We start from the raw sequence: 27653 nt of genomic DNA on the forward strand, positions 1-27653 counted from the left end.
CCACTTTTTTTTTTTTTTATTTTTATTTATTTATTTATTTATTTATTTATTTATTTATTTTTTGCTTTTTGGGTCACACCTGGCAATGCACAGGGGTTACTCCTGGCTCTGCACTCAGGAATTACCCCTGGTCATGCTCAGGGGACCATATGGGACGCTGGGATTTGAACCCGGGTCGGCCGCGTGCAAGGCAAACACCCTACCCGCTGTGCTATCTCTCCAGCCCCAGATCCACTTTTTTTTTTTAAAGGTTTTAATTGAGTCACTGTGAGTAGAGTCAATTATACAATGTTCCAATACCCATCCCTCCTCCAGTGTCTGTTTCCCAGCACCAGTGTCCCCAGGTTCCCTCCCCTCACTCCACCCCCACCTACACCCTACAGCCTGCCTCTGTGGCAGGTACTTTCTCTCTCTCTCTCTCTCTCTCTCTCTCTTTTCCTCTCCCTCCCTCCGTCCCTCCCTCCCTCCATCTACCCCTTCCTTATCCCGTTCCCTCTCCTTTTGGGCATTGTGGTTTGTAACACTGATACTGAAAGGTTATTCGCTATATCCCTTTATCTACTTTTAATACTCAGTTTTTGTCCAGCATGATAATTTCCAGCTATTTTTGTCATACTGGTCTCTTCTCTGTCTTACCTACCCTCTACCCCACACATACTTGTGGTTGATTCCAAACTTTGACCAGTCCTCCTAGCCCCTGTTTTCCCTGGTCATGGATTTTAGTCTTCTGCTATACAAATGAATGCAGTCATTCTATGATATGAATGCAGTCATTCTATGTTCCTCTCTCTGACTCATTTCACTCAGCATATTTTCCAAGCCTTATAGGCAAATATAGGCAAATTTCATGACTTCATTTTTCTTAACAGCTGCATAGTATTCTATTGTGTCGATGTGCCATAGTTTCTTTTCTTTCTTTTTTTTTTTTTTGCTTTTTGGGTCACATCCAGTGATGCACAGGGGTTACTCCTGGCTCTGCACTCAGGAATTACTCCTGGCGGTGTTGGGGATATGGGATTCTGGGAATCAAACCCGGGTCAGCGCATGCAAGGCAAACGCCCTACCCCAATGATAGCAGTGCTATCACTCCAGCCCCAATGCCATAGTTTCTTTATCCATTCATCAGTTCTTGTCACTCAGGTTGTTTCCAGATTCTGGCTATTATGATTCTGGCAATTGTGATGGCTATTGTGATTTCCAGATTCTGGCAATTGTGAGTAGTGCTGCAATGAACATATGAGTGCAGATGGTGTGCTGCTGAGTGTTTTATGGCCCCTAGGGTATATTCCCAGAAGTGGTATTACTGAGTCATGTGGAAGCTCCATTTCTAGTTTTTTTGAGGATTGTCCATATTTTTTGAAAAAGGTTGGACCAGTCAGCATTCCCACCAACAATGAAGAAGGGTCTTTTAACCCCACCTCTGTGCCAGCACTGGTTGTTCTTGTTCTTCTGGATGTGTACCAGCTTCTGTGGTGTGAGATATGTCTCACTGTTGTTTTCATCTGCGTCTCCCTGATGATTAGTGATGAAGAGCATTTTTTCACGTGCCTTTTGGCCATTCTAATCTCCTTTGAGAAAGTTTCTGTTCATTTATTCTCTCCCACTTTGATGGGGTTGGATGTTTTTTCCCTGTAAAGTTCAGCCAGTGCAGAGGTCCACTTTTTGTTGAGTGTTTTGGAGTCATCGTTTCTCTTTCTCTCACAATTGGGACACAGCTCTAGACCATTTGTTTCAAATTTTCAAAATATAAGTAAGCTTTTTTTGTTTTTGCTTTTGATTTGTGCTGGCTCCTGGCTGTGGTTGGGGGTTGCTCCTGGCTTTGTGCTCAGAGGTCACTTCCTGTGGTGCTCAGGGGACCATGTGGTGCTGGAATTCAAGTCGGGCCTCCCATGTGTAAAGTATGTGCGCAGTCCTTTTTTTTTTTTTTTTTCTTTTTGGGTCACACCCGGCGATGCACAGGGGTTACTCCTTGTTCTGCACTCAGGCATTAACTCCTGGCAGTGCTCGGGGGACCATATGGGATGCTGGGAATCGAACCCGGGTTGACCGTATGCAAGGCAAACGCCCTACCTGCTGTGCTATTGCTCCAGCCCCTGTACTCAGTTCTTTGAGCCAGCATCTCTTGTAAGCTTCTAAACACAGGGATTTACTGGATCAGCATATGCCAGAAGATGGGACCGAGTTATTTCTCTATCATTGTGTTGGTTTACTACTCATGTAGTTTAGATTTCTGTGTAGTTAGGTCTAAGTCTGGAATGGCAGTAGACTAGTTTTAAGCTAATTAAATTACACTATACCCTACAGGAACATTTTGTTGTTTGGGGGGCCACACCTGGTGATGCTCAGGGCTTCCTTCTGGCTCTGTGCTCAGGGATCACTCCTAGTGGGCTCAGGGGACCATGTGGGTTGCGGGGGGGTGGGGGGGTCGAACCCAGGTCAGCTGTGTGCAAGGCAAGCACCTTGCCTGCTGTGCTGGGACTCCAGCCTGAGGTTTCTTCTCTTTAGAGGAAGTGCCATTGCCTGTGGCCACTGGTATGTGTTTGGTGGCCCTCAGCAGAGGGATTAAGTGAATACGTGTGTGATGAACCTGTGGTTTAATTTTCCAGCCTTTCATGCTGCTTCATTCTGCATTGCTGGCAGCCAGTCCTTTCTTCTTTGGGCAGGAAATTGTAAAATATTTGACCAACTAAGAAGAGGGAAACCCAAAAGCCACCGAGAGAGGGGAGCGGTTTGCCAAGAGAGGCTTTCACTCGTCTGTATTCCCCTGCATGAATAAACAAGCATTATCAGGCATTAAGGAAACCAACCGAGAAAACCAAGGAAATAGTGGCCCCCCTCAAGGAAAGGCAAACAGAAGCACAAACCAATCACTAACCCCTCTCCTTAGTAAGGAAGACCCTAAAGTGTGGATTGTTTAGACAGCAAGAAACAAAATGATCTCCTAGAGGTTGGAGAGAAAATACAGCGGGGAGGATGCTTGCCTTGTATGTGGCCGACCCGGGTTTGATCCCCGGCATCCCATAGGGTTTCGTGAACCCCTCCAGGAGTGACCTGAGTGCAGAGCCAGAAATAAGCTCTGAGCGTTCTGGGTGTGCCCTCCTCCTCCTTCTCCTCCTCCTCCGAAAAGGAGCTAGAAATTAACCAAAGAGATAAGTGATGAGGAACTCTCCCAGTATTGTAAGTTTGGTGGCTCCAAAGAGGAAGATTCAGAGTGTGAAGAAGAAAGCCCCAAATGATGAGATAAGCGTCTCCCCAACAGGAGGGTTAGAATGGAAGGGCGTACAGCCACTCGGCACAGAGATGGAAGCACATAGTCGGGCTGTTCAGAGGTGCAGTCAGGGGGCTGAGGGCACAGCACAGCCCTCAAGTACATACCTGGCATGTATGAGATCTCTGGGTTCTATCCTCAACACCTCCAGTAGTCACTGTGGTACTGGAGAGATTGGACAGAGGAGAGGTTAAGGCTTTGGGCACCCTGGCTTGAATCCCAGCTCTGTGTTGTATCCTGAGCACTATTAGATGGACTTTTGCTCCAGAAGTTTATGTGTGTAAACACATGTGCAAAATAAGCCGAAATACATATTGCGAGCTGGTATTCTGGCCTATTTTGTTGTAATAAATGAGTGTTTTATAAAGGCGGATAGAAACTTTCTATGTCTCTAGTCTTGCTGCAAGGTTTCCCTGCCTATGTCAGCCTCTCTAATTGGAACAAGTAGGGTGATAAGTAAGTGCTGGCCAGAATCAACCCTGCGGCCTCACACAAGCCACGGAAAAGCTCTTGTGCTGAGTTGCATCCTGGCCTCTTTGAGTTTTAATTTGTTCTGAGTTGTTTTTTTGTTGTTTTTTTTTGCTTTTTGGGTCACACCTGGAGATGCACAGGGATTATTCCTGGCTTTGCGCTCAAGAATCACTCCTGGTGGTGCTTGGGGACCTTATGGGATGCTGGGAATTGAACTCAGGTTGGCTGCGTGCAAGGCAAACGCCTACCCGCTATGCTATCAATCTAGCCCCTGTTCTGCGGTTTGTTTGTTTGTTTTTTTGCTTTATTGGGTCACACCCGGCAATGCTCAGGGGTTACTCCTGGCTCTACACTCAGGAATTACTCCTGGCAGTATTCGGGGGACCATATGGGATGCTGGGAATCGAACCTGGGTCGGCCACATGCAAGGCAAACACCCTACCCGCTGTGCTATCACTGCAGCCTCCCTGTTCTGAATTTTAAGTGATGTCCTGACTGCCCCTTTTCTGCCCATTCCGATGCTCACAGTGATGTCCTTGTGGTCTCTTTTTGTGTCCTAGGTTTTTGTGGAGACCCTGGACAAGTGTTTTGAGAACGTCTGCGAGTTGGATCTGATCTTCCATATGGATAAGGTACCTTCTCTCCACCTCAAATCCAGGACCCGCTTCTTGCATCACCCCTGGTCCCTCCTGTTCCCTGCACACACACCCCCACCCTCACCCCCGGGTTGTTTCTCCACCTGATTTATTCCACAAAACCAAGGTTTTGTTAAGCCTGGGATTCTGGGTTCCCAAGCAGCAAGACGGACAGAAACACTAATTCGATAAAGCAAAAGCAGAAGGAGTCTTATTCCGTATACTGGGGTCAACTATCTCACCCACAGAGTGGTTTCTTGATAGTGATCCCGACTTCAGGCAGCAAGCAGTTTATATAAAGTTTGATTACATAAGCAATACATGCCTTATTGTTTCAGAAAAGAATCTTACTTAGTTACCAAACAAAGGTGTTTTGGCAAGTGTCTAGAGTAATAGTGGGTAGGCAACAATTAAACAATAATTTCCAGTATCAGTACCAATTTTATGATTACATAGACTTCTCGTTTTTTTAGGGTTAACAGAAAGTAACCTCTTGGGCATTGTGAGAATTGATTAATTGAGCTCACTTGCTGAGCCCAGGAGCATTCCCAGGTGGGCTCAGGTTGGCTAGTTACGCATTGTTTAATTGCTGGGAAACTGAATCTGTTTCAGTTCCAGGAACTGAACCTGAGGCCTGCCTGATTTTTCTGCCACCTGTCATGGCATCGGTTTTGCCCTTACAGTTTGAGAGTTCAGTGTGTCTTGCTGAGGTCACACCCATTCTCACACGTCCAAGATCGAACCTCGGCCCATGTCACAGTTGGGCTTTGACAGACCGTTGGGGATTGGGCAGCGATGCTTGGGAGTCCGTGCGTGTTGATGTTGGGATGAATGTCTGAGGCCCAGTTTTGTGAGAGTAGAGCTTCACTGGAGGGCACAGTCTGATACCAGTGCTGTGACTTGGCTGGTGATACCTGTATTTCACTGTAGAATAACACAGCAACCAAGACAACCGTAATGTAGTTGGAGGTCAGCTGATCCCAGGCGCCATCTGCCAGAGGCTCGCTGAAACGGTCCAGAGTCGGTGCCCTTGTGTCTGAGTTGCTGGCATGACTGGCAGAACCTCCGGCCCTCAGCAGGGTACTGACTGCACCGACCATGCCCTGGGAGGCCTGGTGCCACACAGCTTTGTTCACTCGTGGCTTTTCTTGAGCTGGTGGCTCTGAATCAGCCTCCGCTGGAGTGCCACCCCCTCGTCCGGCACGCCTGACTTGGAGATGGCAAGTCCAGCACTATGGCATGTGGCTGAGAATGCAGCTGTCCAGCGCCCCCATACTTGGTGGGGTGGGACAGGACTGAAGGGTCTCTGGAGGATCACACCGTGGTGAGGCAGCTAGAGAACTGAGGGAGGTTGGATTTGGTCCTGAGCGTAGTGCTTCAGATGGTAGTTTATGGATGTCACACACACACACCAGGGCCCACCAGGATTTCAGTTATGCTAAATCTGCAAGGCATTTGTGGAGAATTGACTTCTTCCCAAGATTGGGTCTTATCCTACTTATGGGTGAACCCATGTATGCGTGTGTCTGTACTTACTTTGTATGTTCCCAGGCCTTAGACATCTGTGTTATTCCTCTCAGCTGTGTCCCCGGCCAGTGCTTTTGTATTTCCAGGTCTTCTTGATTCAGTCAACATTTATCATTTTTTCCATGGAGGTTTTACTAAATATATTTCGAGGTATCTGCTCTTTGCTTTTTGTTTTTGGGCCACAGTGATGCTCAGAGGTTACTCCTGACTCTGCACTTAGAAATTACTCCTGGGGCTGGAGTGATAGCACAAGGCGTTTGCCTTGCACGCGGCCGACCCAGGTTCGATTCCCAGTATCCCATATGGTCCCCCGAGCACTGCCAGGAGTAATTTCTGAGTGCAAAGCCAAGAGTAACCTCTGAGCATGCCAGGTGTGACCCAAAAAGAAAAAAAGAAAAAAGAAATTACTCCTGGCGGACTCAGGGACCACATAGGGTACCAGGGATCGAACCAGAGACAGCTGCAAAGCAGAGCCCCTAGCTCCCCAACTGCTAGATACCTGCTTCTGTGTATGGATACACATTTGTATATACATTCCTTTTTATTGCTGCTATCCCGAAGTCACTTTATTTCTATATGTCGAAGTGAGACTGTGTGAAGCACTGATGCTGGTATTTTACCTTTAAACATTGGACTGTGGGTCTCTCTGGTTTGGGAGCCGTACATGTAGCAGTGCTCAGGGACTTTTGGTGGTTCTGGGGGACTCTGAGATGCTGGGATTGAACCCCAGCCTCCAGCATGCAAAACCTGTGCCCTGTGCTTTGGACTCTCCCTGTGCTTTTCTTAGGAGCACCTGTATGATGTTGAACAGGTGTGGCAGGGCACCTCTTGGTTTCGAGTCTGAGGGAAGCTTCTGGATCACAGTTCAATGGGCAGAGCAAGTGCTTTGCATACAGAAGACCCAGGTTCAGTCCCCTGCACTGCACAGAGCCCCAAATAATGTCTGGGTGTCACCATCAAACACGGAGCCGAGAACAGCCCCCAAGCATCTCTGGGTATAACACAAAAAACAAAGTCAAAGTAAAGCTTTCAGGTCTGCCTGCTGCCGTTACTCTTCTCTCCAGGATTAAAGATGTTTCCACCCTTCTTTTCCTCTTGGCTAAAGGAATATATCAAAAGGTTTTTCTTCATCTCCAGAGGTAATCATTGACTTTTTGCCTTGTCATCTAATATTGCTTTCTAAATATTTGTGTGTTTACCTGTGAAGGCAGTAAAGTCATTCTCGCCCTATCTATTTGATTGGGCTTGGCTCTCATGGTAGATAAAAGGCCATAAAAATTTTTTTCTTTCTTGTAGGTCTTATCTGCAAGCAAGATTCATAAAGCATTTTTGCTGCTTTTACAGATTTTGCCTGTGCTTTAAAGACTATTTTTAGCTCCTGTGACTTCAGGAAATTGCTGTGCAGAATTCCTGAGCGTTTTGAAAAGGGACACTGTCCGGAGCTGGGAGGTCAGTGTGCACCACTCCCAAAGGTTGGGCACTGACCTCCAAGGTCCCAGAGTGCATCCATCAACTGAGTACACCAGCATCTGCACACCCTGGTGTGTCAGTGGACTCCTACTCCACAGTGCTCCCATGCCCCAGCACTGATACTTCAGCATACTCTGTAGAGCATTCTCCAGGCCCTGTGGCCCGTGCCCGCGCCTGTGCACCGGTGGTGACCAGTGCTGGTCTCTAAGTCGGTCGTGGTTGGCCTGCTACAGCAGGTGGCGAGTCTGCACTCGCTGGGTTCTAGGCCGGGCTGTCGCTCTCGAGGCTGAGCCCCTGGGAGCGGATCTTGCCCAGCCTGGAGAATAAATATGTTCAGAAATTCCCCAAACACATCTCACCATTACAACTGAGCTGGGGGTTGGTGTTAATGAGGGCACATTAATTTTTTTTGTTTGTTTTAGAAAAGCACGTGGGGTGGAATTGCCCGGTGTCATGTCAGCCGAGTGGGACTTGGCACGCTTTGGGCTTTCAGGAACTGGTGTTAGCCGCAGCACAGTGGCAGTGTCGGGGGCGTGGTGGTGGCAATGGGCAGCCTTTCCCTAGGTTTCAGTCAGCCAGGGCTGTCTCAGGGGAGCCGCCACATACACTCTGGGGTGTCGCTAGTGACCTGGGACGGCGCCAGCACTCTCAGATGGAAGGATTTGGGGCACGCACAGCTGTGCAGGGCACTAGCGGTGCTGACAGATGGTGCTTGTCCATGTCCTAGAGCAGAGTGGGGACGGCAGGGCTTGTGATACCCTCCACTCCGGTGGTGAGAGAAACCCCCACATCATCCCGATCTCTCGTCTCCGGGATCAGGGGACAGCCAGACCCTTGTTCCATGAGTTTCTGGTGACAAGGAGGAGCTTGGACAAGGAGGCATAGATGCTGGCTTGGGTTTGGGTTCTCACGAGATGGTCTGTGCTTCAGGCCATCACATCCAGCCTTCTCTGGTGAGGAATTGGCAGTGAGATAGTTCTCAGAAGCCACTGTCTTCGCACCTCAGGAAAATTGACCGAGACTAGCAGAGCCAATTTCTTTATTTGTTTGTGGGGTTTGTTTTTTGTTTTTTGTTTTTGGCTTTTGGGGTCACACCTGGCACTGCACAGGGGTTACTCCTGGCAGTGCTCAGGGAACCATATGAGATGCTGGGAATCGAACCTGGGTCAGCCGCTTGCAAGGCAAGTGCCCTGCCCGCTGTGCTATCGCTCCAGCCCCCCCAATTTCTTCATTTCTGACATCACTGCACCTTAAAAAGGAGAAAAGGACTGGACAGATAGGACAGTGGGTAGGGTGCTTGCCTTCCATGCAGAAGACCCAGGTTTGATCCCCAGCAGTGCGTGTAGGGGTCCCCTGTGCCCTGCCAGGAGTGACTCCTGAGTGCCAAGCCAGGAGTAACCTCTGAGCACAGCTGGGTGTGGGCCTCCACACACAAAAATTAAAACCCAAAGTGCCATTCATTTTCCACTCAGCTTGGTGAAAATGCCTTGGTTAGGTGTTCATGTTTATTTTGTGTGGTGCCGGGGGTCAAACTCAGGCCTGACCTGTGCAGGACGTGCCTGCTGCCACTGTACCACGTGCCTGGCCACGTCACTTACTTAGACTGAACTCATCAGAGACACAGTCTCTGACTGTGCGTTGTTCTCCTAAAAAATAAAGCTTGCGCAGATGAGTCTACAGAAGCAGACAGTCATCAGCCTGTTCGCAAATGTTTGGTCAGAGAGAGAGAACAGCCATTGTAGCTCTGAGGCTCTAGTAAGTAGGGGCCAGTGATGGGCTTTGGGCTGAGTCTGGGGTCCTGGATCTGAGGGCCCATCAGGCTGCCCCAGTACAGTTACCTGTACCGGGCCAGACTGCCTGCTGGGCAGCTGCCTGTGCCCACTGACCTGTAACCCGTCTGCTCAGAGACCGGGAGTGCAGCGTGTCCAACGCCTCGGATTCCAGGTTCTGAATCCAGGTATTTAAAAGCACGAGTACGTGGATTTTTGTTTCCAAAATCAGAATTCCAGAAGGAACAAAGGCTCATGGTGTGACCGTTAAGTGGGTGCTGAGCCCCGTGGGGGACTTGGAAGGCCCTCTATCCCCAGCCCACCAGACACAGACTTGGCAGTGGTGTTTGGGGGGTGATGCCAGTGGTTAACTTGCTGGTACTCTGTATCTTGGACCCCTGTCAGTGCCTGCAGGGGCCTGGCTGGCACTATGGCATGACTTGGGGTTTCAGGGTTTGTGGTGCTAGAAATTGAATCTAGAGCCGGCCCCAGCCCCAGGCTTGCTGACCTGACGAGTAACCAGTGACTGTGGCCATCATCTCTGAGCTGGGCTGGAGTAGGAGCCTGAGAGGAGTAAGAGAGATGAGAGAGGCAGGACTGTCCCTGTCAGCCGAACGGCGAGTCCCCAGACAGGAGAGCGGCCAGTCAGCTGCACAGAAGGAGTGTGAGGAGGCTCAGAAAGGGCAGCGTGGGCCCCGTGGCACTCACGTCTGGGTCTCCAGGGTGGCGGCCCTCCTGCCTCTCTCACCTTTATTGCCTGGCACGGTAAACATCAGGACTGCCCACTGAAGCTGGTAAATAGGCCTCAACCATCTCCGCCTCCCAGGAGCACTGCTGCTGCTAGGGACTCAGTGTCTGTTTGGAGTGGACAGCCCAGGCCGGGTGGGGAGGAGGAGCCGGCCCTGTCTGCCATCTGGCTCCAGGCCACCAGGTCCCCGGAAGCTGCCCATCTCGTAGTCCTGTCCTTGCCTTTTCCTTCCTGGTCAGTATCTGACTGTAGTAACAGAGCTGGCCTGTCCCCGCGCTTCTGCCTCACTTCTCACCTTCCCTGGAAACTGCCTTCCGCTTTGCCCTTCCAGCTCCATCCTCCCTTCTGGCTTCTGAGTGTGTCTGCCCTGTGGGCCCCAGATCTCCTCCCCTGCCTGCATTATGCGTTCCAGGCTCCCCGTCCGTCCAGTCGCTGTCCCAGCACTCCTGACATCTGGAAGTGTGTCCCCCAACTGGAGGTCTCGTGGGGCATTCTGGATGAACCCTGTTGTTCCGAGTTCCGGTTCTGTTCTCTGCTGCTGGCTGCCTGCAAGGCAGGACTTCCTCAGCACAGCCTCTGCCCCTTTGGGGGGGAGCCTCAGTCTGGGCACAGAGGGAGGCTGCCCACAGGGACTTTCCTAGAATCTCACCGTGTGCCTTCCACGCACGTCAGCCCTCTCCAAGTTGTGCGTGCCTCCATTTCTTCAATTGCTCAGCAGGAATAATAACCACTTTCTATCAATTTTTATGTCCTCTTTGCCAGTAATATTTGTGAATTTAATGTCTCAGATCAAGATTTGCCCTATAATTCATGGCATTTTATAGTTTACTTGGATTTAAAAAAAATATTTTTTTTTAAAAAATAGGGGCCCACCCCCTGTGATGTATGGATAAAGCTAGTGTACAGACAAGAGGCTTTTTGGTTAGTTGGATTTGGGATTGGGGGCCAGATCTCCTCCTCTGCCCGCATCACACCTGCCAGGCTCCCGGTCCATCCAGTTGCTGTCCCAGCACTCCTGACACCCGGAAGTGTGTCCCCCAGCTGGAGGCCAACCCCAGCCCAACCACTTTTCCACAGAGAAGGCCCGACTGGCAAACTCTGGTTTTCCCGTTTATAGAGGAAGAAACAGGTTTGTGGGGAGCAGCTCAGTGGCTTCAAAGTCACCTTTGGCAGGAAGTGAAATTGGACACACCCAGATGAGACGGAAAAAGTTCTCCTAGAATAGTTTCTAAAAACTTGTTTTACGGGGCCAGAGGGATAGTACAGTGGGTCAGGTGCTTGCCTCACACTCAGCCAACCCTGGTTCCATCCCTAGCACCTTCTCTGGCCCCCTGAGCCCCACTAGGAGCTATCCCTGAGCTCTGAGCCAGGAGTAAACCCTGAGCACTGACTGGGTGTGAAACCCCGCCCAAAATTTTTTTTCAAGAATTTAACAAATGGGGGGTTGGAGTGATAGCACAGTGGGTAGGCAAGACGCATTGCCTTGCATGCGGTCGACCCGGGTTCAGAGTAATTCCTGAGTGCATGAGCCAGTAGTAACCCCTGTGCACGCCGGGTATGACCCAAAAAGCAAAAAAAAAAAAATTTAACAAATGTATTACAGAGAAGTCTGGCACATAAAAGGAGTTGGTCTCGAAACTAAAGATGGGGGACGAATGATATGCAGCAGATACCCTCTCCTGCAGAAGGTGGGAATCCATGTGTCAAATCACCCCCATCGTCAAATCACCCCCAGCAGCAAAGGAGAAGCATCAATAGTTGGACCTTTGCAGCCGCAGCCAGCTGAGAGGGAAGGGGAAGCGGACAGAGCTTGGGGCTGGTGGGCGAGCTTCGGTCAACGGCTGACTGTGCCTGCACGCCTTCTCCCCTGCTCACCGGCTTCTTCACGGCCTCACCTGACCTGAACTTTTTCTGCATTTTGTACTCAGGTCATGGTCCTCGCATAGGTTCCTTCTGATTATAGTTCACTCAATACAGGCTTTATTGTCTTCATTGATTGCGCCCGCCAGGCCAGGGTACACGTCTTATCTGTTTTTCTCCTCCCAGCCTCGAACACTCTGTGACTCCAAGTTAGGGGAAAGTGGACACAGAGAGGCTAGGGTTACAGGGGTTCAGGCGCTCGCCTGACATGCCACCCACCCTGGTTCAATCTCCAGCACTAGTGGAGCACTGCCAGGAGTGAGCCCTGAGCACAGAGCCAGGAGTGAGCCCTGAGCACAGTCAGGAGTCAACCCCGAACAGAGAGCCAGGAGTGAGCCCTGAGCAGAGCCGGGAATGAGCCCTGAGCACAGAGCTAGGAGTCAGCCCTGAACACAGCTGGCTTTTGTTTTCTTGCCCCCCCCCCCAAGAAAACAAAAGTTGCTGCTGGTGAAAATGAGCACCTAGGGGCTGGAGAGATAGCACAGCGGGTAGGGCATTTGCCTTTCACGCGGCCGACCCGGGTTCGAATCCCAGCATCTCATATGGTCCCCTGAGCATGACCAGGGGTAATTCCTGAGTGCAAAGCCAGGAGTAACCCCTGTGCATTGCCAGGTGTGACCCAAAAAGCAAAAAAAAAAAAAAAAGAAAATGAGCACCTATATGTGCAGGAACAGGGGGTCCCGTGGACATACCTACACGCCACTCTTCAGCCCTTGTCATTTGGCAGAAAGGAGGTGCGGGTGACCGCCCGGGCTTTGGCAGCGTGGGCTGGGAGAACTGACTGACCCTTCCGGCCATTCCCACATGTCTGTCATGAGCTTCTCATCAGTCTTGGGCGGGGAGAGGTGTAGAGTGATTGGCAATGCTTTGGGACACACAGATTTTCCACTCATGGGACCCAGTAGCTCTGGTAGCCGCTTTTTTTTTTTTCTTTTTGGGGCCACACCTGGCAGTGCTTAGGGGTTACTACTGGCTCTGCACTCAGGAATTACTCCTGGCAGTGCTCAGGGGACCATATGGGATGCTGGGAATCGAACCTGGGTCAGCTGCATGCAAGGCAAACGCCCTACCCGCTGTGCTATTGCTCCAGCCCCTGGTAGCCGCTTTATCTGGTGCTTCGTGGAATTCCGAAAGGCAGTCCATTCCAGAAGCAGGGGACGGAGGGTGTATGTGGGGGGCAGGGGTAGCGGCTTAGACCTCAGGGCCTTAGGAAGACCTGAGGCAACCTGGCCTTCCTGGGTTGTCGGGAAGCAGCATGTGGGAAAGAGCAGAAAAGGACGAAAATCAAAAAGGAGAAAAGCAAGACTTCTGAGCAGCTGTCTGGAGAAGCTCTGGAAATGTCCGGGCCGAGGCTGGCGACTGTGATGCGGGGTGAGGGCAGGAACTTTCTGGGGCGAGTCAGTCAGCTCCCACTGCTTGGAACTTGGTGAGGGCAGCCCAGCCTTCCAGCTCGGCATTGACGGTGTGCGAGCGAGCCGATGGGAACTTTGGATCAGAAACTTCTGCCCTGGAAGCCAGATTGATGTCCAGCGGGGAGGGAGCTTGCCCCACCCTCTAGCCCCATCAGGAGTAATCCCTGAGAGCAGAGCCAGGAGTGACCCCTGAGCACCACCAGGTGTGGCCCCTTAGTTACAGTAGCAACAATAGCCGGGGAACATGCCAGGCCCGTGGGGTTTCGTTGGTGTGGGTTCACAGTGGTTCCCTACACTGTTCTGTCCAGGGCAGCGAGACGCTCGTTATCACCATGTGGGGTGGACGGAAAGCCCTGGAACGGGTTAAGCAGTCCCGGGTTCCAAACTCCTTCGATAAGACCGTGGACTTTAGGTTGAAAGTGGCGATAAGAAAGGGCCAGGAGGGCCGGGAGGCAGTGGGTGTGTTCGCTCTTCTCCTTTCGCTCCTTTCTCTGGATGAAGCAGGAAATAGAAACTGACGCTGGGCCAAGATGACTCACAGGCGATTTCTCTTCCCCACCCCTGGAATCTGTACCTCTCTGGGCCCCGGCAGCAGCCACTGCCCACCACCACCGTGTCCAGATTGTCTTGCTGCCAGAGAAGGCTCGGAAAGTCAGAGGCGCTGTCTGCGGGGGAAGAGTGCTTGGGGAACTTGAGAATAGGCGCACAGAGAGAGGACAGGAAGTAAGGCGCTCGCTCACCTTGCAGGCAGCCAACTCGGCTCCCCTCCGAGTACCACATGTGCTTCCCCGAGCACTGCCAGGCATGATCCAGAAACAAAACCAACAAAGTTTCTGCCCAACATTCTACCTATTGCAATGTCATCCCCCAGAATATTTTCCTGTGGCATCCAGGTAACTTGTTGGTTCTGTGTCCTTCTCATAATCTGTTTGGGCGAGAGAGATAGTATAGTGGGTCATGCACTTGCTTTTGGCACAGCTAACCTGGGTTTGCTCCCTGCCCCCATCTAGGGTCACTCAGCACCACCCAGAGTGATCCCTGAGCACAGCCAGTTGAGGACCAAAAAACAAAACGAAACAGAACAAATCTTTATATATTCAGGGACCATCTTCTTGGTGGCAGTTATTTCAGAGTCAGATTGCCACTGGATGTGCCAAAAAATAAGCATTCAGGGGCTGGAGAGACAGGGCAGCTGCTTGCCTTAGATGCAGCCAACCTGAGTTCAATCTCCAGCACCCTATGTGGTCCCCACCCAGAGTATTTCCTGACTGCAGAGCCAGGAGTAACTCCTGAGCAACTCCAGATGTGGCTCAAAAACCAAAGAATCAAGCCCTCAGTAGCTTCTTTGTGTAAACTGTTAAGTGCAGTTCTTAAGTGCCAGGGTTTTTGTTCTGTTTTTTTTTTTTCTTTTTGGGTCACACCCGGTGATGCACAGGGGTTACTCCTGGCTCTGTACTCAGTCTGCACTCAGGAATCACTCCTGGCAGTGTCCAGGGGACCATATGGGATGCTGGGAATTGGCAGACACCTTACCCATGCTGTCGCTCTAGCCCCCTGTTCGTTGTGTGTGTGTGTGTGTGTGTGTGTGTGTGTGTGTGTGTGTGTGTGTGTGTGTGTGTGTGTGTGTGTGTGTGTGTGTGTGTGTGTGTGTTTGAGGCTTCCCTGGCTGTGCTCAGGCCTTATTGCTTGCTCTGCAGTCAGGAATCACAGGTGATCAACCATATAGGATGCCAGGGATCAGTCCTGGATTGGCTGTGTACAAGACAAGCGCCCTCTTGGCTGTACTATTGCTCCAGCCCAAGTTAGCTTATTTTTAAGGGGGAGGGTGCACACCTGACCCCTGGCAGTGCACTCCATCTCTGTACTTGGAGATCACTTCTTTTTTTTTTTGCTTTTTGGGTCACACCCAGCGATGCTCAGGGGTTACTCCTAGCTTTGCACTCAGGAATTACTCCTGGCGGTGCTTGGGGGACCATATGGGATGCCGAGGATCGAACCCGGGTCGGCCGCGTGCAAGGCAAACGCCCTACCCGCTGTGCTATCGCTCCGGCCCCGGAGATCACTTCTGGCAGACTTGGGGAACCATGTGTGGTGCCAGGATTAAGCCCAGTTGCAAGGTGCCTTACCTAACACACTCTTCCTCCGACCCCTGTAGTTAGTATTTTAGTACATGAGTTGATTGTTTCTGATTCTTGGCTGCCCTCTCCTTATACCCCTGCTTGATCACTTCCATATTTTTTTGAGTCTCCTCAGTCCACGTGCAAAGAAAGCATCATGTGTCGAGGGCCAGGGAGATCGTTCAGAAGGATGGAACATGCGCTTTGAGTGCAGGAGGCCAAGGCTCTGCCCTGGCACTGTTGGGCCCCGAGCACTTCACTGACCAGCTTCCGAGCTGCTCCAGGCCACGAGGCTTGGGGCCCCCAAAGGACAGATCCACGGTCAGTAGGAGTTGTCCTTGTCACATTACCAGGGACAGCTGGCAAGCTGTTCTTGGGCACCTTTGTTCATTCCCCCTCGTGAGTCATCATGTTTGCCAAAGATCAGTTGATGGATTCTAAGCTGCTTATGCCCTGACACCAGCACCGTATTTCTGTCTTTCAGTTGATAATACACAAATAAAATGGAAGTGAGAAAAGAGAATTGGGCTACAAAAAGGACAGGGAGTACCCTGGCATAAAGGGGAAGATGAGGGGCAGAACTATAGTAGTGGGTGGTTAGGGAACTTGCCTTGCACAAGACCGTCCTGCCTTCAACCCGTCACATCCCTGAGCGCCGCCAGGAGTAATTCCCAAGAGCAGAGCCAGGAGTAAGCACTGAGCATCTCTGGTTGTGGCCCCCAAAACCAAACAAAATAAAAGGGGGGGGGCGCTGGGTGAAATTCAGTTTGGGGAGTGATAGCACAGCGGGTAGGGCGTTTGCCTTGCACTCGGCCGACCCGGGTTCGATCCCCAGCATCCCATATGGTCCCCCAAGCACCGCCAGGAGTAATTCCTGAGTGCAAAGCCAGGAGTAACCCCTGAGCATCGCTGGGTGTGACCCAAAAAGAAAACAGAAGTGGAGATAATCTGTGTATTTTTGTTTATCTTGTTTTGGGGGCCAGACCTAGCCGTGCTCTGGACTCTGCACTCGGGTTATTCCTGGAAGGGTTTAGTGACCCTATGGGATGCTGGGGATTGAACCCCGGCCGGCCACATGCAAGGCAAGTACCCTCCCTGCTATCCTATTCAGCCCCCAAAGTGGAGGTGATCTTAAAAATTGGTTTTTGAGGCCAAGGAGGGGAGTCAGCGGGCTGAAGTCCCAGGTTTGGTCGCCGCATTGCCTGGTATCCAAGTACCATTGAGTGTGGGTTCCTTCCTCACCAAAAAACATCCAGAGTTTTCTCTTTACTGAGCTCTTCCTCCTCATGAGAAACTGGATATTGCAGGTGATGCATTGTGTGTCCTTTCAAACAAGAAAAATGGCACTGGATTCTTGTCAGCAGAAAAGAGCTTGTTGACTTTTACCTCAGAAATTTGGTGACTCACAGTTATTATTAGTGAGCGATTGTGGGCTTAATTAGGGTGGGGGGCATGGATAAGTCACAATAAAAGTAATGATTAGGCTGGGAGGTTGCTCAAAGGGCTAGAGGGCATGTTTTGCCTGCTGATGCCCTGGCACCACTTGGTCCCTGAGCACCACCCAGAACAGTCCTCAGGCTCCAAGCCAGGGTGATCCCCAGGTGTGTCCCCTCCCCCTAAAAGTCCTGCTAAGTGTTATGAGAACCGTCCCTTTGGTAGTATCCATTGGCTGTTGGGGGTAAGGAAGGGCAGCACCCTTACCTGCCCTCCTCTTCCTCCTTCCTTCCTTGGCCTCGTCTTTGCAGGCTGATCTTTCCTGGCATGGTCACTGCACATACCCTGACGCTCTCTGTCACTCTCATTCATTCTCCTTATCTTTCCGCTCACTGCATTCCGTAGCCCCCGAGGTTGGCAGGATACTGTGTTTCATGTGTTTCCTCCAGAAGGCGAACAATTGTCCCCATTCTGGGACTGATCTTTAATCTGCTGGAGATATAAAATCCTTGGTCGGCTTGCTCTGAGAACGTTCCAGCTGTTGCTCCTTCTCCTGTTCGCGTTTAGTTCTCTGGTGAAATGTTTCCAGATCTGGCCTCTCCTGTACTCCTGGCTCTGCACTCAGGGGTCACACCTGGTGGTGCTCCAGGGACCCTATGGGATGCTGGGGATTGAACCTGAGTCAGCTCCGTGCAAGGCCAGTGCCCTTCCCACTGTGCTCTTGCTCCAGCCCCTATTGCTTGGTCTTCTGGTCTGGTTGCTAAACCCCAGAAGCCTGGCCTGAACGGCCCACCTTGGTGCTGACAGAGGCTGTTTTGGTGCTGACAAGGGCTGTTTTCCCAGCATACAGCCTGCCCTTTTGGTATGGGGACCCTCTTATTTCAGAAACATCTCAAACATACCTTCCCGTGGCCTCTGTGAGTGGGTCTTCGAGGCCCAGCAGTGACGTGCCTGGCTTTGATGCAGATGCCCTCCCCTCTGTCTCCTCGCTCTCCCTTTCTCTCCAGCGCTCTTCGTCCTTTCTGGGCTCCAGCTGACTTGCCGCATCTGTTTGTCCATTGTGCCCGACTGCCCCTCTCTCCTCCCAGTCCGCCCTGCGTCTCCATGTCTCCCTTCATGAACCGCACCAACACGCAGCTCTTCTCCCACAAACACTCGCGTCTTTCCTGTCATGCTTCTGCTTCCTTGTTTGCCATGTTTTCACTGTGGCCGCTTTTGTTTGTTTCTCTGTGGGCCGCACCCAGCGGTGCCTGTGGTACTGGAGGTGGAATTTCTGCCTCCCAGTATTGAAGCAGGGCACTGGCCTTTTGAGCCTCTGCATTCCTCACGTCTTTTTTGCATCTTTATCTACACTGTAGGGGGCGGGGGTGTTATCCAGCATAGTCCGCAATAGTCCGCATCTGTCTTTGAGTTTCCTGTTTCTTTCCTGATGCTTCTTTGGTTGTTTCTATATATAGTTGCTCTGCGATTCCATTCTGAGACACATCTTTACATAGGTGACCAGCACCTTACAGAAAACTCCTCACACACTGCAGTTCTCACCCCTTCAGGGGCTCTGGGAGTGTTCATTCACCTGTCGTGTGTACCAAATAGAGGTGGCCTGGGCGTCTGTGCAGAGCTGAGGCCACCAGCTCCACCACCACGGAGACCAATCCTGGGCTGCAAATACGACAGGTGCCTCTGTGTGTGTGTGTGTGTGTGTGTGTGTGTGCGCGCGCACATGTGCATGCGTGTGTACCTGTGTATGTGTGTGCACATGTGTGTACGTATATGCATTTTTGTGCGTGTAAGAGTGTGTGTGTGAATGTATGCGTGTGTACCTGCATATGTATGCATGCACATGTGTGTACATGTATATGAGTGTGTACATGTGTACGTGATTGAATATGAGTGCGTGTGAGAGTATGCGTGCATGTGTGCGTGTGAGTGCATGCATGTGCGTGTGTACATGTGCATACCTTCATGTGTGTGTACATGCACATGTGTGTACATGTGAGAGCGTATGTGCGTGTGTGTGTGTATGAGAGAGAGAGAGAAAGAGTGTGTGTGTGTGTGTGTGTGTGTGTGTGTGTGTGTGTGTGTGTGTGTGTGTGTGTGTGTGTTTGAGCCCTCACACCAGGTCCAGGGAAGGGGCTGCTTTGTGAAAACAGACTCGCTGGGTCCCTGGGATATCTTTGCCCCCCAGGAAGTGCACTTCTGTGACCATGCCCCTCAACGGCACCTTTCTTCCTCTGCTGCTCTGAACTCCCAGCCTGACAGCTCGTCCTCCCGTGGGTCTGGGCCGCAGAGTATCTTGTCATTCTACTGAGAGTAGGGTTTATGCTTTTATTGATCTCTCCTTTCATGTACATTTTGAATGACATTTAAAATTTGACTTCAGGGGCTGCAGCGATAGATAGTACAGCAAGGGGGGTCATTCGCCTTGCATGCAGCTGACCTGGGTTGATCCCTGGAATCCCATATGGGCCCCCAAACCCACCAGGAGTAATTCCTGAGTGTAGAGCCAGGAGTAAACCCCCAAGCATTGCCAGGTGTGACCCACAAAAGCAAAAAATAGGGGCTGGAGCGATAGCATAGCGGGTAGGGCATTTGCCTTGCACACGGCCAACCCGGGTTTGATTTCCAGCATCCCTTATGGTCTCCCGAGCACCACCAGGAGTAATTCTTTAGTGCAGAGCCAGGAGTAACCCCTGTGCATGGCCAGGTGTGACCCAAAAAGGGGGGAAAAAAAGCAAAAAATAATAATAAATAATGATACAATAAATTTTGAATTCATATACAAAAATAAAATCAGAAGTCACAGGGACAGGGCCAGAGTGATAGTACAGTGGATAGATAGAATGATTGCCTTGCATGTAGCTGACGGGGGTTTGATCCTCAGAACTCCGTGGAGTAATATCTGAGCACAGAGGGAGGAGTAAATAAGCCCTGAGCACTGCTACATGTGGGGGGAAAAAAGAAAAAGAAAAATCAGGGGCCAGAGAGCTAGTACAGTGGGTAGGACGCTTGCCACCGGCCAGGAAGGAAAGAAGCAGTTTGCATCTGAGCGCCCAGCGTCACACGGAACGTCAGCTCAGCTCAGCCTGCTGCCAGGCCGGGCTTTGGGTGTGGAGGTGGGCTCAGTGCTTCGCCTACATGCAGGATAGTGGGTGTCCTGGAGCCGTGGGAGCGAGCAGCTGGCGGGGTGTGCCCGGAGCCATACCCCAGTGCCCAGGAGTGCCCTGACCTCCTCCCTTCCCCCCTCCAGGTACACTATATCCTACAGGAGGTGGTCATGGGCGGCATGGTGCTCGAGACCAACATGAACGAGATCGTGGCGCAGATGGAGGCGCAGAACCGACTGGAGAAAGCTGAGGTGCGTGGTGGGGGCCTGTCCCTGGGCACATGCGGGCTCATGGCACCCCAGTCTCAGGGAGTTAGAGACCTGGGCGCGACGGGGCCGCCTATCTGACCTCAGGGGGTTCCCAGCATTCCTGAGCATCTCCTGTCTCAGGTGCCCTTGGGGGCTGCCACCAGCCCCCACCTTTAAGGCGCTGCCCTGCATCTCCGAGGTCGACTGCCCGTAGGGAGCCAGGCTTGGGGCCAGGTGGAAGGAAGCGTGGCGTGGGCCGGGCCTCTCCTGTCCCCTGCACGCTCCCCTCCCCTCCCCTCTCCCCTCCCCTTCCCTCTCCTTTTAAAAAATTAATATTTTCTGCTCCCCTCCCCTCCCCACACAGGGCGGCCTCTCTGCAGCACCAGCGCGTGCCGTGTCAGCCGTGAAGAGCATCAACCTGCCCGAGATTCCCCGCAACCTCAACATTGGGGACCTCAACATCAAAGTCCCCAACCTGTCGCAGTTCGTCTGAGAGCTGGAGTCCCCTGCCATCCTCGCCACACCAGCCCCGCCCCAGAAGTGGGACTGCTTGAGCCTGGGGCCCTGCACCCTACATCTGTCCCAGAGCTGCAGGGGGACCCCAACGCCCACCCGCAGGCACATGCCGGGGCCTCACATGTGCAGTCCTGCCCATCTCCTTGACCCATGGCCACTGCAGATGTGGGGGGCCTGGCTGCCTGGGCGGGGGGCAGCACGCACCCACCACGCACGTCCTGTCCCCAGACCTCCACCGTGGGAGCCACCTCGGACCAGCATAGTCCTGCAGCCTGAGCACCGGCGCTGGTCAGGAGCAGTGGCCAGAGAAGCACTGTTCCCTGCTCCATGGGGCCTGAGTGACATGCCAGCAGCTGAGGGTGTCAAACCCTCTGACAGAACCACTGGGTCCCCTCTCCTGGGGAGCACCAGGCCCCAGGGGGCTGGGCTGGCGCTAGACAGCCCCTGAGCTGTCTGTGCTGAAGTCCACGGAGTCCTGGGCGAGGCACAGGGTGCTGAGGGCTTGACCCGCCTTCTCCCTCAGGGAGCCATGTTCAGGCGTCGGCAGCAGCTTCTCCAGGCCCGAAGCCCAAGAGTCTGAGCTTGGGGACCCGGAAGAGCCAGGCAGACGGCCGGCAGACAGCGTGGGAGGCCCCTCGGGTGTTCTCCCAGAGCTTTGGAGGCCTATAAATGTTTGCACATTTAAATGTTCGGGGAACTATAAACATCAGGAATCTGTCTTTTGGTTTTTATTGTGTTTTGGGGTCACACCCAACAGTGCTCAGGGCTTACTCCTGACTCTGCACTCTGGGTGGGGCTCAGGGGACCCTGTGGGGTGCCGGGGATTGAACCCAGGTTGGGCACATACAAGGCACTTAACCCTCGTACAGTCTGTCCTGCATTGCGCCGCTGTCTCTGCTACAGACACATCTGCCCTGCAGCCCACCCAACTATACCCATGCTGGGCTCCAGAGTCCCCGTTCCGGGAGTCAGTGTGCCAGAGAGTGACCTCAGCAAGCAGCCTGGGTTTCTGCCAGCCTCATGGGGGCTTGTCAGCATGGGACTGCCCAGGGGCGACCCACTTCCTCTTTCCCATGGAAGCACTTCCAGTTTCCTTGTAGGCAGAACCAGCGATTGTGGGGTCATCCTCCCACCTCTGTCCCATGACCCAGATACCCCAGCTCCAGTGGACCCTCTGAGTGGGGGGCAACATGCTCAGCTGCTCAGAAAGCAAAGTCATGGCTAGTGACTCAGCCTTTGTCCCCGGCCGGCCAGCCCCGCCCACCTCAACTCCTAGGAGCTACTGAAATGCTGGTGTGGGAACAGCTCTTAGTGTGGGGTGCCCGTTCATGGAGTACCAAGGAGTTTCTCCCCAGAGCCTAGGGAGAGGCAGGACTGACGTGGACCACCAGGGACACTGGCCCCCTACTCAGTAGCCATTCAAACTAGCCACTCAAGCCTAGCTTGGCCCTGAGTGGTCAGAGCCTGGAGGCTGAGGTGGGGGCTGGGGGAGTCCCTGGCTCTGAGTACCGATCTGGCAGGGGCCACTCCCAGTTCCCATCTAGGCCCCGGTCCCCCCACCCCCACTGGCCATCTGCACCCTCTGGGCCAAATCCTGCTTTCTTGCTGGGAAGCCAGAACAGGCACTGCCAACTGCCAAACCAGCTTTTCTGGAACTTTCCTAGTGTGGCCTGGAGGTATGGTTGGCACCACTCCTGCTCAAAGGCAGGACTCACCAACTGGGTCCTTGGGCTGGTTTTGTTTGGGGTTTGTTTTTTTTCTCCCTTTTTGGTTTTTGGGTCACACTTGGTGATGTTCAGGGGTTACTCCTGGCTTTGCACTCGGGAATTACTCCTGGAGGTCCTTGGGGGACCCTATGAAAGACTGGGGGGTCAAATCCAGTTCAGCGCGTGCAAGGCAGGTGCCCCACCTGCTGTCCCTTCACTCTGGCCTTCCTTGGGGCTGTTTCTGCTGAAACCCCCTTGGGCCAGTTTTCCAGCTCCTTCTGCCAGGCCCTGTGGGCCTTGGGTACTCACACCCTGTGCCTCTGAAAGCCCAGGGAAACCTCAGAACCAGAAGGAAATTCCTGGTGCCCTCGTCACCTCCATGCTCCGGTACAGGCATCACAGGTGTTGTGGCCCGAGGTGCCGCCGCCCCCTGCCTCGGGCCGTCCAGGATCTTCTTCCCATGGCCGCCCCATGACCCCAGCCTCCTCCAGGCCTCCCAACCGGCCTTTTGCTCTGGGCCTGCAACCCTAGTCTTGTGAGTGGGTCCTGTGATATCCCCCGACCCTGTTTCTCACCACCCCCCACAATCAGGGCCGTGAGCCTCAGCCCTGTCCCGGGGGTCCCTGAACAGCAGCCCCAGGCCAAAGCCTCTCCCTGCCCCCGCCCCAACAAACACCCAAACCTTTCAGTCTCTCCTGCCCCTTAGTCTCCCGCAGACACTTGTCACCCAGAGCAACCCTCACAAGCACTAATCGCATCTCCCACAGACCTGCAGCCTTTCAGACCTTCCAGAGGCTTCCACCAGCCTAGCAGAGCCCAGGCACACCAGCTACCAGCCAGGCCCTTCAGCCGCAGGAGGAGGCTCCCAGGGACCCCACGCTCCCATGTCCCGTGTCCCCTCCTGTCTTAGCCTCCCACACCCCGCAGGCCAACTGCTGCTCTAATGTCCCTTGCCCCCCACCCTTTTGATCCTTCAGGGCATTCATCATCTGTCCAGGTACTTTTCACTTGGCTTGTTTTATTAGGGGGGTGGCGGAGGGGGGAGCCTACCCAGCCATGTCCAGGGGCTGCTCCTGGCTCTGTGCTGTGGATCTCTCCAGGGCTCGTTGTGAGTTTCTTTCCAGCCCTCTGTTCACATGGTTTGCTTCTAGGTAGTTCTGCAAGTCCCTGGTGTGGATCCTGGCCTGTGTGTAGTTGCCAATGAAGCAGTGATGTTCGGTGAACGAACGAATGAATGAATGCAGGCATCTTCTCCTGTTTGCTCCCAGTCTGCCATAAACTCACGCAAAATCTTAGCTTTTCTTTTTCTTTATTTTGTGGCAGTTTGGGAGTCAAACCTAGGACTTCACACGTGCAAGGCAAGAGCTCTCCATCCAGAGAGCTGGAGCCATAGCAAGCGGGGAGGGTGCTTGCCTTGCACACAGTCAGTCAACCCGGATTCAATCCCTGATATCTGTGGTCTCCTGAGCACTGCCAGGAGTGATTCTGAGAGCAGAGCCAGGAGTCAGCCCTGAGAATTGCCGGGTACAGGCCAAAACCAAAATTGAAAACAAAAGCCCTTTGGCTTGGGTGCCACACCCAGCGGCCCTCAGGGCTGACTCCTGGCTCTGTGTGGTGCCCAGGGACCATGTGCAGTGCCAGGAATGAACCCGGATGTGTGTAAGACAAGTGGTTCCCCTGTGCTTTCTCCACGTAGGCAAATGCTTTTTTACGCCTGACAATTGAACTCACTGAGAGCACCGAGAGGGCGAGAGGGCTCGGCCCCATTTTACAGATGAAGAAGGTGAGGCACAGGGGAGTACTGGGCCAGCCAGACAGCCCTGATTGGCCATCTCAACACCAAGTCAGTGCTTCTGTGCTGGAAGCCTCCCTATCCCCACCCCATGCTGGGCCCACCCGCTGGGCGCTGGGTGCAGCTGTCCCTCCTGTGGCCCAGGGCCCTGCTGGGCCAACTTCACATGCACAGGCCCACTTCCTGCCCTCCAGGACAGTTTTGCTCTCCAAGTTGCTCTCTGCTCCTCTGTTTTGTTTTTTTTTCCAAAAAATGTGTTTTTAATCAATTTTTATAACAAAACCCAAATTCACTCCTTGAAAACAAGAGCAACGAGAAGTAATTTTTTTTTGCCAACATTCTGATTTTTATTTTTTTTTAATTTTATCACCATGTGGAAAGTTACAGAGTTCTCAGGTTTATGTCTCAGTTATACCATATTCAAACATCATCCCTTCACCAGTGCCCATATTCCACCACCAAAATCCCAGGTATATCCCCCGCCCCCCACCCCAACTGTATAACTGATGAATTTCACTTTATTTTCTCTTCACCTTGATTACGAGAAGTAATTTTTTAAAAAGTGGATCTCAGCTCCAGGAAGGCCTGAGCAGCAGCGGCAAACCCCTTTCCAGCCCTGGTAGCTGCCCCCTCCCCCCCCTGTGCCCCCCACATCCTGAGCCCCTTCGGTTTCCATCTCCGGGTGGTTGTGGGAGGGCAGCCTCTGAGAGTGAAGCACCTACATGGGTGGGGGGTGCTTTTTAGTTATTTTGACTTGGGGCCACACCCAGCAGTGCTCAGGGCTTACTCTGACTATGCTCAGGTATCATTTCTGGCAGGCCTCGGGGGACCATGTGAGATGCAGAGGATTGAACCCAGGTCAGCTGTGTGCAAAGCAAGCGCCCTCCCAGATGTTCGATCTCTCTGGCCTCCTTGGGGTGCATTTGATTGTTGTGTGTCTCCAGATGCTTAAGGAAAGTTTTTGCTTTCTCTAAATTAGCTAATCCTTGGAGTGAGCAGACCCGTAGCTAATTCCAGGAAGGGAGTGAGTTGCATATAAGATTTTCTGTGTGTGTGTGTGTGTGTGTGTGTGAGAGAGAGAGAGAGAGAGAGAGAGAGAGAGAGAGAGAGAGAGAGAGAGAGAGAGAGAGAGAGAGAGAAAGAGAATGTGTGTAATTTGGCCCACAGCAGTGCTCAGAATTGACTCCTGACTCTGTGCTCAGGAATTATTCCTAAAGTATTAGCAAGGGGGGCTGGAGCGATAGCACAGCGGGTAGGGCGTTTGCCTTGCACGCAGCCGACCTGGGTTCAATTCCCAGCATCCCATATGGTCCCCTGAGCACTGCCAGGGGTAATTCCTGAGTGCAGAGCCAGGAGTAACCCCTGTGCATTGCCGGGTGTGACCCAAAAAGCAAAAAAATTAAAAAAAAAAAAAAGTATTAGCAAGGACTGATGCGTGTGCAAGGCCTAAATACTGCTGTCTTATGTCTCTGGCCCCCTCAGTTAAGTTTGTTTTTTTTTTCTTTTTCGGTCATACCTGGCGATGCACAGGGGTTACTCCTGGCTCTGCACTCAGGAATTACTCCTGGCGGTGCTCGAGAGACCATATGGGATGCTGGGAATCAAACCTGGGTTGGCCGCATGCAAGGCAAACACCCTCCCTGCTGTGCTATCACTCCAGCCCCTCAGTTAAGGTTTTTGACAGGATTCCTTATTTTCTTATCTTTAAAAAAAATTTTTTTTCTGGGGCTGGAGTGATAGCACAGCGGGTAGGGCGTTTGCCTTGCACCTGGCCAACCCGGGTTCGATTCCCAGCATCCCATATGGTCCCCTGAGCACCGCCAGGGATAATTCCTGAGTGCAGAGCCAGGAGTGACCCCTGTGCATCGCCGGGTGTGACCCAAAAAGCAAAAAAAAAAAAAAAATTGTTTCTTTTTGTTTTGGGGCCACACTTGGTGATGCTTAGGGCTTACTCCAGGTTCTGCACTCAGGAATTACTCCTGGGAATACTGAGGGGACCATATGGGGTACTGGGGATCAAACCCATGTCAGCTGCATGCAGGGCAAACGCATGCATCAGTTCCTCCTCGTTTCATTTTCTTCAGCCAACAGAGCAATTCACAAGTGCCCAGGAAGAAAGGTTTGAAAAACATGCACCCCCACCCTCTTCCTACCTTGATGTCATCAAGCATTCAAATCTTTGCTTGTTCTGGGGAGACTAACATCTCACTGCTATGAAACCATGTCCCCAGAATGCTACTGGGGTGAAAGACTTTTCATGAGCAGACAACTGTTTTTATTTCCTGGTCTGTGAAATTTTAATCTAATCCTTGGCACAGTTTTCAATCTTTAAAAAGAAAAATCACATTCCCAGAGCTTGTTTTGTTGATTTGTTTTCTGGCTACATCCTGCGTGCTTGGAGGCATGGGTGCTCCCAGCTCTGTGCTTTACAGTGTTTGCTGTGGCACTCGGAGGACCAGGCAGTGCCAGCGATGGAACCAAGCCTCCTGCACGGAAAGCCGGTGCTCCAGCTCCTTGAACTCTCTCTGGCCCCTTGAATCTTTTTGAGCACTATTTTTTTTTCTCTTTGAGTCACACCCAAAGAGAAACGCCCTACCCGCTGTGCTATCGCTCCAGCCCCCTTTTGAGCACTATTGGTATTAGTCCTTTGCACCAAAAACATTTGCCCACTTGAGTATTAGTCTTAACTGTGTATAAATTTGTATACTTTGTGTGTGTGTGTGTGTGTGTGTGTGTGTGTGTGTGTGTGTACGTGTAGAGAGATAGGCAGGGAGCACACAGAAACTCACAGAGCAAGGCAGATTCTCTAATCACTGACCCCACAGACCTTTTTGTTTACTTTGGGGCCGCACCCAGCAGTGCTCAGGTCTTACTCCAGGCTCTGTGCTTAGGGATCACTCCTGACAGGAAGGGTGTGCCAGGGATTGAACCCTGCTGGGCCCAAGTGCCTTACTGCGCCATACTGTCTCTCTGGGGGCGGGGGCATATACTTTTAAATTATTGGCTTTTATTTTTTTGACATTTATTCCAGAAAACAAAGCCTATTTTGGAGAGTTAGCCTTACAATGAACTCCTCAAGGAATGTGTGACAGAGATGAGTCCCCGTAGCCAAACCTTTTCTCTTAGTTTTGCTTGGGGTGGGTTTTCCAGGCAAAGATTTTTTGCTTGTCAGTGGTTTGTTTTACCAGTCTTTCCTCTTGTGGCCATGGAGTTTTACCTGATGCTAGAAAGCGCTTCCCGCCCAGAGATCATTACTAAACCGGAACTTGAGTATTTCTAAAACTGTATTCTCTTTCCAATAGCCTAATATTTTTCCGCAGTTTTCTGCAAAGGACCCTAGCTTATTTGTCCCAATCACTAAGTGTTTTCCATTACACTGTCTTAAGCAGACAGACATGACTTTGTCTCATTTGCAATATTTCAATAATTCAAAGCAAACCTCAGATATTTTTTTTTTTTTTTTGCTTTTTTTGGGTCACACCTGGCAATGCACAGGGGTTACTCCTGGCTCATGTA

The 27653-nt window shown here is 52.0% G+C and overlaps 1 protein-coding gene across 2 annotated transcripts in view; it reads left to right on the top strand.

Moving 5' to 3' along the window:
• The window catches only part of AP3S2 (adaptor related protein complex 3 subunit sigma 2), a 30550-nt gene extending 9194 nt beyond the window's left edge, over positions 1-21356 (top strand). For both annotated transcript variants that reach the window (XM_004617589.2, XM_055144016.1), the window contains 3 exons: positions 4300-4371; positions 20019-20126; positions 20488-21356. In XM_004617589.2, coding sequence (XP_004617646.1) covers positions 4300-4371; positions 20019-20126; positions 20488-20616 — 309 coding nt within the window. In that variant the 3' untranslated portion in view covers positions 20617-21356. The remainder of the gene's footprint in view (positions 1-4299; positions 4372-20018; positions 20127-20487) is intronic.
• Positions 21357-27653: the final 6297 nt, after the last annotated feature.

This window comes from Sorex araneus, chromosome 6, assembly GCF_027595985.1.
Source record: "Sorex araneus isolate mSorAra2 chromosome 6, mSorAra2.pri, whole genome shotgun sequence".
Classification (NCBI taxonomy): domain Eukaryota; kingdom Metazoa; phylum Chordata; class Mammalia; order Eulipotyphla; family Soricidae; genus Sorex; species Sorex araneus.